Source organism: Agrilus planipennis, unplaced genomic scaffold (genome assembly GCF_000699045.2).
Source record: "Agrilus planipennis isolate EAB-ADULT unplaced genomic scaffold, Apla_2.0 scaffold54, whole genome shotgun sequence".
Lineage (NCBI taxonomy): Eukaryota > Metazoa > Arthropoda > Insecta > Coleoptera > Buprestidae > Agrilus > Agrilus planipennis.
The window spans coordinates 331,468-345,567 of NW_020439000.1; the positions used below are offsets into that span (position 1 = coordinate 331,468).

The 14,100-nt window shown below is 33.5% G+C and overlaps 1 protein-coding gene across 4 annotated transcripts in view; it reads left to right on the forward strand.

Moving 5' to 3' along the window:
• The window catches only part of LOC108734380, a 120,308-nt gene that overhangs the window by 101,130 nt on the left and 5,078 nt on the right, over positions 1–14,100 (forward strand). The window contains exons 1-7 of one of the 4 annotated variants that reach the window (XM_018465923.2): positions 4,458–4,531; positions 4,648–4,872; positions 7,061–7,140; positions 7,965–8,045; positions 9,137–9,217; positions 10,200–10,278; positions 13,930–14,020. In XM_018465923.2, coding sequence (XP_018321425.1) covers positions 10,273–10,278; positions 13,930–14,020 — 97 coding nt within the window. In that variant the 5' untranslated portion in view covers positions 4,458–4,531; positions 4,648–4,872; positions 7,061–7,140; ... (1 more) ...; positions 9,137–9,217; positions 10,200–10,272. Of the gene's footprint in view, positions 1–4,457; positions 4,532–4,616; positions 4,873–7,060; positions 7,141–7,964; positions 8,046–9,136; positions 9,218–10,199; positions 10,279–13,929; positions 14,021–14,100 lie in introns of those variants that run through there. The other 3 variants (XM_018465925.2, XR_003231402.1, XM_018465922.1) reach the window with 3 other exon arrangements.

Consider the following 14,100-nt stretch of genomic DNA (forward strand, 5'->3'; position numbering starts at 1 on the left):
TATAGAGAAGGAGGTAAATGGAAATGTATTATTGTATAGCAGCTGTCCACGCGGACGCATCGCTCACTCAAGTAGGAGAGAGACAGATGTCGAACGCTGCCGAACGCGGAGGCCGATTGTGCCTCTTTGTCGCTCGTTCCGCGCTCTCACTTGCACTTCAAGCCTTAAATAGAACGCCTCAGAGCGAGGTAACGCCGCATGAGTCATGTTTTTTCGTGCGTGCAGCCGGCTTCATCGAATTATAAGACGTTGTCACGTCAAAAGTATCTTTTTGCAAAACAGAAGCTTCTAAAGTAAGTGCTACATCCCGAGCCATCGAACCAATCATTTATCTGTCCAAATATTTTATTAACCCTCACCTTAACAAATACTGAAATTAAAGCAGTATAAATGCCAAAATTGAAAAACTAATATATGTATATTTTAAGGCAAGCGGTGATTTATATATATTGAGAGAACGGATAGGGGATGAAATCATATTTATGTCCGAATATAAAAATGGGATTTGAATTTTTGCTCCCTGAATATGATCCTAAATAGCCACCCCAAAAGTATTATTTACATCGGTCAGAAAATTAATGTTTCCTATTCGAATTTCAATTTAACCACTCAAGGGTTTTACACAAATTCAATCATTTGTAATATCTTTATATAAATGCCCGCTCGAAACTTTTCCATCTAATTGACGAATTACAGTGGAATTCGTTTATTATGTGTCCGTCTATACTGACCAACCGCTTAATATGAAGTAATTACAGTGTTAAGTTTGGTTGTCTTATATTTAATTCTCCATAGGAAGGTTTGGATATAATGACTCCGTTTAAAATGACATATCGTTTATTATGACTGATTCTCTAGAAATCATATCCGGCTGTAGTGACCCAAATGATTAATGATAACATTTTCGCTCATTTTTCTGACCTTTCTTAAATTAAATAACTAACCAAAATAGAAAATTGTTTATTTTCTAAGACTATGCTTTGTATGACGCCCGCTTAGTATGACGTGTTTGTCATTTCCTTTCGATGTCATTATAAGCGGATTCTACTGTAAGTGCAACAAAAGTAATTTTTGCATTATAAAGCCTTTTTATTCTTCAGATAATATTCTATTAAAATCTGTGTTTTTGTTTTCATAAAATTATTGACACATTTAATGGATTCTCAAATCTATTAGAAAACATTTTCTTTTAAAAAATTCAGCAGATGTTTAAATTTCTAATAGCCCTTGAGAAAATAAATTAATTTCACCGAAATCTGTCTGTTATTTTTTTGTTGTGTCAATCTCCTTATGGTAAACATTTAAATAATAATTTTCCAGGATTTTCACTACTTAGATAAAGAGAAATTAAAGGAATATAATTACAATTCTTTTTTACAAAACTACCGGCCGTGAATGTGACTTTTCCAACTTTGAAGGCTCCCACACAATAGATCTTGACCGTTTTTGCAACAAAATACGTTTTTTATTAATTGAAAAATTATTATTGATTTTTAAATTTCATTAATGAATGTGTTTTCCACTGCGAACGAGATAAAAAAGCTCGTAAGTTCGTGTGATGTTGACGCTTGTAAAGCTTTATGTAAGCGCCTTGGTCGATTATCGGGGAAAAGTGTCATTTACATTAGTCTACATGCATATGCGATACATCAGCAGCGATAGTGTTGAAACATTGCAAAAGTAGGTCTTTCGTTCTTATTCGAAATTTCCCAGAGTGCAATAGAGGAAGAAAGGACGTGTAATATGTAGCGTATATTCTTATCAGGATTCCCATAAAGGAGGAGAGCATTGTGCGCCCCTAGTGTTCTTATGTCTGCAGCTAGAAAAGAAACAACGGAACGCGACATTGCTGAAAGCTATTTAAATGGGAAGCATTCAAAGTGTAGATGTGTTAGTGTACGTAAAGTAGTTAAAAATGCGCCTGCCTTGCGCTTGTCTTACAAAGGAATCAAAAAGATTTTCGAATGGAATTTTTGAGCGTGCACGCCAAAGGAAGAATCTGAGTTTCAGAAAAATATAGGTGTAAGAAAGGTCTCATTTCCACTCATCATCATAAGGTCGACAGTATTAGGACTGGTTAGACGCGCACCTCTACTCTTTCCTACCCTCGACTAATCTCTGCATTTCCTTAAAATTGGAACAACCCCCATCCTTAATTATTTGTTAACAGTAAACTAATCTAGGTCTCCCTCCACTCCTCTTAACTCCTGTTTCTGCCTCTAATACGTCTCTGACCAGACCTTCATGCCTGAGAAGTGCCTACCAACCTATCTCGCCTATTTCTTATTGACTCCCTGCTCCTGTTCTCTTACACTTTCTTCTTTGTAACAATACATTTCCAACGCTTCTACAGGTCTGACGAAGGAAGCTGGCGAGCGGTCGCGCAGGTCCTTGGCAATTTATGACCTATTTGGGTAAGTCACTTGGAACCGATACACAAATAAGCTTTCAGTAGGCGTAAATTAGAGTATTAATACAGATAGGACAGTAGCGTACTAGAAAATAATGTAAAAACATGACTTATCAAAAAGAAAAAATTAACCTATTGCTTTTGTTTTATAGTTAGTTTTCACATTCACTGTCATCATGGGAATCTCTATCACTGTCACCAACATCAACAATTAGTTCTTCTGTTTGTCTGTCTATTACTTGCTCACTGATCCCTATTTTTAAATATTTAATCTACGCCCCTGATAGGAATACTGAAGAATGAGGGCTGCAATCTTTATACCTAAAACTGCCTACTTTTGTCACCGCGCATCCACGCCATTTTAAAATTTCCGCCAACTTCCAGCGTCAGGCCTGTAACTTTTTCTTATCTGCCGCGTCTATCATCCACGTTTAGCACCCGTACAGAGCCATGCTCCAGACGTACACCTTTAACAATTTTTTTCAAGTTTCTTAATCAACCATTCGCCAGTATAGAAGTGATTTCGTTTTATTAAATGCTACTTGATCCTGTGTTGTCCTCTGTCTTTTATCCCTAATGCTCCTGCTATCCTGGAATATCTTACTTGTTAGATACCGAAAAGCAACCAATCTTCGGATTATTCGTCTCCTACCTTTATCTTCACTCGATCAATTTCAAAGAGATGTAATTATTCACGTCAAGTTAATTATTTATTAGCTTACGAGATGTAAAGTACCTTATACTAGTTGTATTTTATAGTACCTACTCCGGAGGATAATTTAAATCAATTGACTCTAGTAAAATTAGACGTGCGCTTTGGATAATAACTGTGTGGAGAATTAAATATTGGAAGCATTTCTTTCTGGCATAGTTCAACTTTATTTTTTAAATCATCTACTGCGTTAAACTTTAGGAGTCTTGGAAGGGGGTAGTTTCCGGTTATCGAACGTTTATTAATAGTTTACTATTACGACTGTCGGCACATTAACATGCACATTACGACGTTGTATGGCGGTTTTGTAATTATGGTTTTACCTGCGAGAAATCTCTGTATGTTGTTACCGTCAACATTTCGGAAAGAGAAACGGGACGAGGACAAGAAGATGTGACAGAGATAGAGATAGAGAGTGAGCAGAAGGAGGACGGGGGGATGAAAGGCATTCGAATACAACCGTGAAAGCTGCGGACCAACTGAAGTGTAAAGGGAAGATAAAGAGGGAATCGCGGCGATGAAAAGTTGCCAGATAATTCAATAACAAAGACGAAATTACTGTAGAAATTCTTCGAGCACGTCACTGCATTATAACGGCAACTTGGGTTATTTTGTGTACCGCTGCTGTTGCTGTTGTCGTCAACTCATTGCGAGTCCAGTAAAACGTGAAATTTTCATACCGTTCGTTTACCTGACAACGAAAGTTTGAAAGAAGTTTGAACATTGAGCCGCTCCGCATCGAGACTTCGACCTCTCGTACGGGACTTTGGGGACACAACCAAGTATACAGTAGGTACGGGGATGATTATGAGTATACGGTTTATATATATGTATGTCCTTTTACGGAGCAGGAGGATTCGAAGGACGGGATTGATGGATTCGGAGAGAGGAGACATGCGAAAAAAGGAAATCAAGTTTGAAAAGTTTCGCCTGTTAAGAACTTTGTAGTCATTGTATCCAAAATTGGGTTTTGCTACACTCACAACGGTCCTGTTGTTGACTTTTTTAATAATTCCATTGACTCCGAAAGAGTAATGATGAGTAAAGCAAAACCCACTGTCCCAGTCTTTCTATTTCTTAGTCTTGCTGAAATACTTCTAGTGTTAATCTTGACCTTGCCGATACTGGAATTTTCTGTCATACATGTTTTTAAATATTGCAATTTTTTTGTCATATGTTTTATTATTTCTCAAAGTTCTACAACATGATGATTAAAAAGTTATCTATTTGTCTTATATGATAAAGGTCATATAACTTGTTGGCGCATGTGTGTGGTTTGTTGTAAACGAATACATTGATAGAACGTTAAATTTCTTTGTTAGAAATAATCACAATTCTTTAATTATCAAATTACTTCGTCATGTAAAGTTCATTTCTTAATAATTTTTTGTTAGCTTTTGCAATGAGAGGTAAATTTTAAACAAGAAATCAATATTTATTTATATTTAATATTTAAATAATGGTTTATTTGATAAATTGGTCCATCTATCTATCTCTTTTTTGTGTAATGCTCGCTCTTTGTCAGCTCCTGTGGACTTTTCCATTTCACGGTCACACGTCACTCAGTTGCTTAGTAAGCTGTGAGGAAAACAGTACGCCAAAGATTACGGGAAAAATGTATACGTTTTCTATTAAACGATTTTTTTCCGGAATGATTTCTAAAACGTTGTATGTGTATGTGGTGGAATCAATTTTGAAAAAGGTGCATCATTGTAATGTGATAGGTGTTGTTTTTCTGCAATTTTATTTGGTAAGTTTTCTTTACGTATTGACGAGTTTTCTTACTTTCTACTTGCCTGTGTATTTTATTTGAAAGGCCTTTTCATTTAATAAAGTAACATAGACTAGAGGTTTTGGGCATTAACAGAAAACTTAATGGTTTTACGTAATTCTAAGAAAATTGCTGTTATTAGCCTTTTTAGTTGTCCTAAACAAAATCTGCTCTACAAATTTCTTTTAAATATTGATACTCGTACTGTGTTAAAATGTTATCGTTGTAATATTTACACTTTTCATAAAAAAAGTAATTTTTGTTTAAACGCTCACTGCCATTTGAAGCATTAGAACGAGTATATATAGCCAGGCCAGAGAAGACGTAGGCAAGTAGTAATACGGTAACTATCTGGCTTTAGTACTGCCGCTGCACATGGAGGGCGCCTTAAGTGTTGCAATTGGGCAGGAATGAGTCAGGTACTTACTGGCGGTCGGCCCTTATTACTCACCTACGTTCAATACTTCATCCTTCCCTCTCAGTTGTACGCCGAATTCCTTGACTTTAAGTACTCCGATATACTTCGGTATATCGCGGTGGTTGAAGTCCGGGGATCTCGGCATATACCTGGGTCGGTGGGATGGAGGCTTGGGCGTGGGTTTTGCTATTTTTTTTAAAAAACTTTTTTATGTTTCCATTTAGAACGTTTTACTTTTAGCACAGTTTATTTATTGTTTTTTATATATTAAATAGTATTTAGTGTCTTTAGTATAATTATTAATAAAAATAATTAAAAAACACTATTTAAACAATTAACCAAAATTTTATGCCAACAACAAATTAAACAACAAAACAAACAGATGGTAAAAATAAAACACAACAGCCAAAACACACAAAGAAATAACAACAACAATAATAATAACAATAGCAATAACAATAGCAAAGACAATAATAACAATTTATAACAGGAAAAGAGAACTTACTAAAGAGACGGTTGAACGTAGAGACGCAGATGAATTGGATGAATTAATTTCTGATAGGGATGTTAGGAGTATTTATAGTAGGAAAATGTTAGTAAAAAGAGATAGAATACTCAAGATAGACAAAGACTGGCAATAGGGGTTGAAGACACGAGCTTACAGAAATACGAAGAATTGAAGAGGTTCAACAGTATAGAATTTTAAGTAAGGTAATTAAGGGAAAGGCCAGCTATTAGTAAAAGGTGCATGCAGAAACGGTTGCAGTTAGATTTCTAGGTAAAGGTGATTAGGTACAATAGAATAGAAATAGAAAGGAAATAAAGGCATGCAAAAGATGAGAAGTCGTACTATACATTGAAGAAATATTATGCATTATAACAGAAATAAAATTAGGAAAAATATATGTACAAAATATTTACACAAAAAAAAAACAATAAAAGTTCTTTCGCCACAAGTATTTAAGGCTAGCTAGATCCATACAAAATTATTTGTTTTTAAAAATTGTTTGCAAATTATTTCTTGTATTATAATTACAGTCTTTAAATGTTTCCATTTCATTTAAAAATGCTGTTTGCTGTTTATGTTATGAATTTCTTTTGGAATTTTGAAACGATTTGAAGCAAGAGCATTAGCTACAGTAATATAAAATCCTGTTTTTTTTGTTTTTGTTTGTAAAATATTTGTTTTATAAGACTTTGTAGAGTAAGTAATTTACTCATTTGGGCTGTATATAGAAAGTTTTTTAATGTCTTAGAAATTAGCAAATATCATCTTTGGCCAAAAATGTAAGATATTGAATTGTGTCTCAGATATACTAATACTACAGGGGATGTGTGCTTTGTGCTTTATGAGGACCAATTTGAAAAACTAGTGAAATAAATCTAACATCCCCTGTTGGGAAATTGTACTATTCCGGATATAGCAATAAGTATTTTTTATTTTAATCGGTTCATTTACCAGGCTATGTACTATTCGGAAAATAAGAATGTTTTTTCTTAGTTCGACAGTTTCTATATAGTTTTCTGCTATTCGTACTTCATTGATTATTTTAAAAATATTGATTAGGTTTTAACGAGATAATGATCAAAAATGTTAGCTATTAATCTATTGACAATCGCTATTACAAGGAACAACAGGGCCGTACAGGCCAGTCAGGATGTTGTTAATACACCTAAGCATTTTAATGATTTTTTTGTGCCACGTTTATTAACTTTGATAATTAATAGGTATTTTCTATTTTGTTTCAGTTGCTGTTGGTTTTTCCTGATAAAGATTTTTGGGACGGTCATATTTCGGGAAATGGAACGTATTGATTGGGGCCACGTCGGTAAGTTTTCTGATATATAAATTAAGATCAATGAATTAATTTGTCAACGGATCTAAAGATTAGTTATAGGGTTCGCACTACTAACCCTCCAATTTTAAGTTGTTACTTTTCAGGGGAAGTTGTTTAGATCCCACAATATTTTTACATTATATCCTTAAGGGCGTTTAAAACCACATTAGAACTATGAACCAATAATAAATTAGTACTTTTTAGTGAAAGTTGTTCCTGTAACACAATTATTTTTTGTATTTATGATCTAAGAGTCATTTTGATTAATATCTGAACGGCAAAATAATATATCAGCGGGTCTAAAGTTTACTTATAGGGTGCGAAACCCTCCAATGCTAAATTATTACTTTTTAAGGGAGGTTGTTCTTGTACCACTATTTTCTTTTTGTATTTATGCTTTGAGGGTCATTTAAATTAATATTAGAATGGTATAACAATCTGTCAGAGGGTCTAACGTTTAGTTACAGGGTGTCAAACCCTCCAATGTTACGGTTGTCGTTATAGCACTATTATTTTTTTGTATTTATGCTCTAAGGGTCATTTGAATTAATATTAGAACTGTAGGATGATAAGGCAATGGGTCTAAAGGTTAGTAATAGGGTACGAAACCCTCCAATATTAAACTATTACTTTTTAGGGGAAATTCTTGTCACACAATTATTTGTTGTATTAATGCTGTAAGGGTCAATTTAATGAAGATTATAACGGTAAAATAATATATCAGAGGGTCTAAAGTTTAGTAATAGGGTGCGAGACCCTCTAATAATAAATTTGATTAGCTTTGATAATTAATGCGTATTATAATTTTGCTTCAGTTGCTTTTGGCTTTTCCTGACAATGGCTAATTGGGACGATCATATTTCAAGAAGTAGAATGCACTGATTCGGACCACGAAGGTAGGTCTTTTGATATATTACTATTTTGAATTTTATTTAGAGTAGGCAACATAAAAACAGTATTCAAGCACAAAAACAACCCTTGGATGACATTCCGTTTATTAATATACTCGATACGTATTTGGCCTTTTTAGGGCGCCTTTAGGAATTTTATTGTATTAATAGTTATATAACTAAACCTTTTATAATAGGGTTAAGTAACAATTTTTGTTTCTAAGCTCTAAAAGTCATTTAAATTAAGAGAAATAATTTGTCAGCGAATCTAGAACTTAGTTGTAGGGTGCGAAGCCCTCCAATGTTAAATTATTAATTTTCAGGGGACGTTGTTCCTGTAGCACTATTTTCTTTTTGTATTTATGCTCTGACGGTCATTTGAATTAACATTAGAATAATAAGATAATCTGTCAAAGGATGTAACGTTTAGTTATAGGGTGCGAAGCCATTCAATGTTAAATTTTTACTTTTTAGGGGAGGTAGCACTATTTTCTTTTTTAATTAATGCTCTGAGGGTCGTTTGAATTTATATTACAATAGGAAGATGATATGTTAGAGGGTGTAACGTTTAGTTATAGGGTGCGAAGCCCCCCATTGTTAAATTATTGCTTTTCAGGGGATGTTGTTCTTGTAACACTATTTTTGTTTTGTATTTATGCTCTGAGGGTCATTTAAATTAATATTAGAATGGTGTAACAATCTGTAAGAGGGTCTAATGTTTAGTTACAGGGTGTCAAACCTTCCAATGTTAAATTGTTACTTTTCAGGGAAGGTTGTCGTTATACCACTATTATTTTTTGTATTTACGCTCTGAGGGTCATTTGAATTAATATTAGAACGGTAGGATGATCAGTCAAGGGTCTAGAGGTTACTTATAATTTACGAAACCCTCCAACACTTGATTATCACATTTCAGGGGAAGTTGTACTTGTCGCATTGCTATGTTTTGTTTTTATGCTCTAAGGATAATTTAAATTAATATTAGAACGGTTTAATAACATATCGGCTGGTCTAAAGTTTAGTTAAAGGGTGCGAGACCCTCTAATAATAAATTTTATTGGCTTTGATAATTAATACGTATTTTATTTTTGCTTCAGCTGCTTTTGGTTTCTCCTGGCGATGGCTAATTGGGACGATCATATTTCAAGAAGTAGAATGCACTGATTCGGACCACGAAGGTAGGTCTTTTGATATATTACTATTTTGAATTTTATTTAGAGTAGGCAACATAAAAACAGTATTCAAGCACAAAAACAACCCTTGGATGACATTCCGTTTATTAATATACTCGATACGTATTTGGCCTTTTTAGGGCGCCTTTAGGAATTTTATTGTATTAATAGTTATATAACTAAACCTTTTATAATAGGGTTAAGTAACAATTTTTGTTTCTAAGCTCTAAAAGTCATTTAAATTAAGAGAAATAATTTGTCAGCGAATCTAGAACTTAGTTGTAGGGTGCGAAGCCCTCCAATGTTAAATTATTAATTTTCAGGGGACGTTGTTCCTGTAGCACTATTTTCTTTTTGTATTTATGCTCTGACGGTCATTTGAATTAACATTAGAATAATAAGATAATCTGTCAAAGGATGTAACGTTTAGTNTGGTAAGATAATCTGTCAGAGGGTGTAACGTTTCGTTATAGGGTGCGAAGCAATCAAATGTTAAATTAAATTATTATCTTTCATTGGAGGTTGTTCTTGTAGCACTATTTGCTTTTTGTATTTATGCTCTAAGGGTCATTTATATTAATATTAGAATGGTATAATAATCTGTCGGGGGGCCTAACGTTTAGTTATATGGTGCAAAACCCTCTAATGTTAGATTATTACTTTTTAGGGGAAGTTGTTTATGTCAAACAAATATTTGCTGTAGTAATGCTGTAAGGGTCATTTTAATGAAGATTAGAACAGTAAAATAATATATCAGCGGGTCTAAAGTTTAGTTATAGGGTGCGATACCCTCCAATGCTAAATTATTACTTTTCACGGGAAGTTGTACTTGTTGCAATATTATTTTTTGTTTTTATGTTCTAAGGATAATTTATATTAATATTAGAACTGTATCGGCTGGGCTAAGGATTAGTTATAGGGTGCGAGACCCTCTAATAATAAATTTTATTGGCTTTCATAATTAATACGTATTTTAATTTTCTTTCAGCTGCTTTTGGTTTTTCCTAACAATGGCTAATTAAGACGATCATATTTCAAGAAATAATAGACCGATTGGGGCCATGAAGGTATGTTTTTTTTACTATTTTGAATTTTATTTACATTAGGCTACATAAAAACAGTATTCCAGCACAAGGATAACCCTTGAAAGACTGTTTATTAATATACTTGAGAAGTATAACGCCTCTTTAGGGCATCTTCAGGAATTTTAACATAAACCCTTTGTATTAATAGTTTATATAACTAAACTTTTTACAATAGAGTTTATTAACAATTTTTGTTTCTAAGCTCTAAAACCCATTTAAATATAAAGAAACAATTTGTCAGCGAATCTAAAGCTTAGTTATAGGGTACGAAACCCTCCAATGTTAAATTATTACTTTTCAGGGCAGGTTGTTCTTGTAGCACTATTTTCGCCTAGTATTTATGCTCTGAGGGTCTTTGAATTAATATTAGAGTGGTGAGATGATCTCTTAGAGGGTCTAAGATTTGGTTATAGGATGCGAAGCCCTTCAATGATAAATTATTATTTTTCAGGACAGGTTGTTCTTGTAGCGCTATTATTTTTTTTATTTATGCTCTGAAGATAATTTGAATTAATATTAGAATGGTAAGATGATCTGTCAACGGGTACAACGTTCAGTTGTAGGGTGTGAAGCCCTCCAATTTTAAATTATTACTATTCAGTGGAAGTTGTTCCTACAGGACCATTATTTTTTGTATTTATGGTGTAAGAGTCATTTAGATTAAGATCAGAATGGTAGGGTGATCAGACAATGTGTCTAGATGTTTGTTGTAGGGTGCGAAACCCTCCAATATTAAATTGTTACTTTTCAGGGGAAGTTGTTTTTGTTACATAATTATTTGTTGTATTAATGCTGTAAGGGTCAGTTGAATGAAGATTAGAACGTTAGAAGAGTATATCAGAAGGTCCAAAGTTTAGTTATAGGGTGCGAAACTCTCCAGTGTTAAATTATTACTTTTCAGGGGATGTTGTTCCTATAAGACTACCATTTTTTGTATTTGTGCTCTAAGAGTCATTTGAATTAAGATTAGAATGGTAGGGTGGTCAATCAAGGGGTCTAGAGGTTTGTTATAGGGTGTGAAACCCTCCATTATTAAATTATTTCTTTTCAGGGGAAATTGGTTTTGTTACGTAATTATTTGTTGTAGTAATTCTGTAAGGGTCAGTTGAATGAAAGATTAGAATGGTAGGGTGTCAATCAAGGGGTCTAGAGGTTTGTTATAGGGTGTGAAACCCTCCAATATTAAATTATTTCTTTTCAGGGGAAATTGGTTTTGTTACATAACTATTAGTTGTAGTAATTCTGTAAGGGTCAGTTGAATGAAGATTAGAATGTTAAAATTACATATCATCAGGTATAATGTTTAGTTATAGGGTGCCAAACCCTCCAATGTTAAATTATTACTTTTCAGGGGAAGTTGTCCCTATAGGATTATTAGTTTTTGTATTTATGCCCAAAGAGTCATTTGGATTAAGATTAGAATGGTAGGGTGGTCTATCAAGGGGTCTAGAGGTTTGTTATAGGGTGTGAAACCCTCCAATATTAAATTATTTCTTTTCAGGGGAAGTAGTTTTTGTTACATAATTATTTGTTGTAGTAATTCTGTAAGGGTCAGTTGAATGAAGATTAGAATATTAAAATTACATATCATCGGGTATAATGTTTAGTTATAGGGTGCCAAACCCTCCAATGTTAAATTATTACTTTTGAGGGGAAGTTGTCCCTATAGGACTATTAGTTTTTGTATTTATGCTCTAAGAGTCATTTGGATTAAGATTAGAATGGTAGGGTGGTCAATCAAGGGGTCTAGAGGTTTGTTATAGGGTGTGAAACCCTCCAATGTTAAATTATTACTTTTCAGGGGAAGTTGTCCCTATAGGACTATTAGTTTTTATATTTATGCTCTAAGAGTCATTTGGATTAAGATTAGAATGGTAGGGTGGTCAATCAAGGGGTCTAGAGGTTTGTTATAGGGTGTGAAACCCTCCAATGTTAAATTATTACTTTTCAGGGGAAGTTGTCCCTATAGGACTATTAGTTTTTATATTTATGCTCTAAGAGTCATTTGGATTAAGATTAGAATGGTAGGGTGTCAATCAAGGGCTCTAGAGGTTTGTTATAGGGTGTGAAACCCTCCAATATTAAATTATTTCTTTTCAGGGGAAGTTGTCCCTATAGGACTATTATTTTTTGTATTTATGCTCTGAGGGTCATTTGGATTAATGTTAGAATGGTGGGGTAATCAATTGATGTGTCTAACGGTTCGTTATAGGGTGCGAATCCCTTTAATATTAAATTGTTATTTTTCAGGGGAAGTTGTTTTTGTCATATAATTATTTGTTGTATTAATTCTAACGGTCAGTGGAATGAAGATTAGAACGTTTAAATAATATATCAGCGGGTCTAAACTTTAGTTATAGGGTGCGAAACCCTCCAATGTTAAATTAATACTTTTCAGGGGAAGTTGTTTCTATACGACTATTATTTTTTGTATTTATGCTCTATGAGTCATTTGGATTAAGATTAGCATGGTAGGGTGGTCAATCAAGGGGTCTGAAGTTTAGTGATAGGGTGCGAAACCCTCCAATATTAAATTGTTACTTTTCAGGGGAGGTTGTTTTTGTAACACAATTATTTATTGAATTAATTCTGTAAGGATCATTGGAATGAAGATTAGAACGTTAAAATAATATATCAGCGAATCTAAAGTTTAGTTATAGGGTGGGGAACCCTCCAATGTTAAATTATTACTTTTCAGGGGATGTTGTTCCTATACGAATATTATTTTTAGTATTTATGCTCTTAGTCCTTTGTATTAAGATTAGAATGGTAGGGTGGTCAATCAAGAGGTCTAGAGGATTGTTATAGGGTGCGAAACCCTCTAATATTAAATTGTTACTTTTCAGGGGAAGTTGTTTTTGTAACACAATTATTTATTGTATTAATGCTGTAAGGATCATTGGAATGAAGATTAGAACGTTAAAATAATATATCAGCGAGTCTAAAGTGTAGTTATAGGGTGAGAAACCCTCTAATGTTAAATTATTACTTTTCAGGAGAAGTTGTTGCTATAAGACTCCCATTTTTTGTGTTTATGCTCTAAGAGTCATTTGGATTAAGATTAGAGTGGTAGGGTGGTCAATCAAGGGGTCTAAAATTTAGTTATAGGGTGCCAAACCGTCCAATGTTAAATTATTACTTTTCAGGGGAAGTTGTCCCTATACGACTACTATTTTTTGTATTTATGCTCTAAGAGTCATTTGGATTAAGATTAGAATGGTAGGGTGGTCAATCAAGGGGTCTAGAGGTTTGTTATAGGGTGTGAAACCCTTCAATATTAAATTATTTCTTTTCAGGGGAAGTAGTTTTTGTTACATAATTATTTGTTGTAGTAATTCTGTAAGGGTCAGTTGAATGAAGATTAGAATGTTAAAATTACATATCATCAGGTATAATGTTTAGTTATAGGGTGCCAAACCGTGCAATGTTAAATTATTATTTTTCAGAGGAAGTTGTTCCTATAGGACTATCATTTTTTGTATTTATGCTCTAACGGTCATTGGGATTAGGATTAGAATGGTAGGGTGGTCAATCAAGGGGTCTAAAGTTTAGATATAGGGTGCAACCTAGGTATATGTAAATCATGATAAATCAAGTAGAAACTTTGAAAAGTAATATTTTATTTTGTTACAGCTAACCATAAATGGATTTCCTTCCCAAGAAGGTGCAAAGCAGTATCGCTCTCTACTGGTAGGAAAACGTCGACAGGATTGCGACCACAGGGGTGAGTTATTTTTGGTTTTTATATATTTTTAATTTGTTTAATTAATTAATTAATTTAATTAATAATCTAGAGGTTTGTTA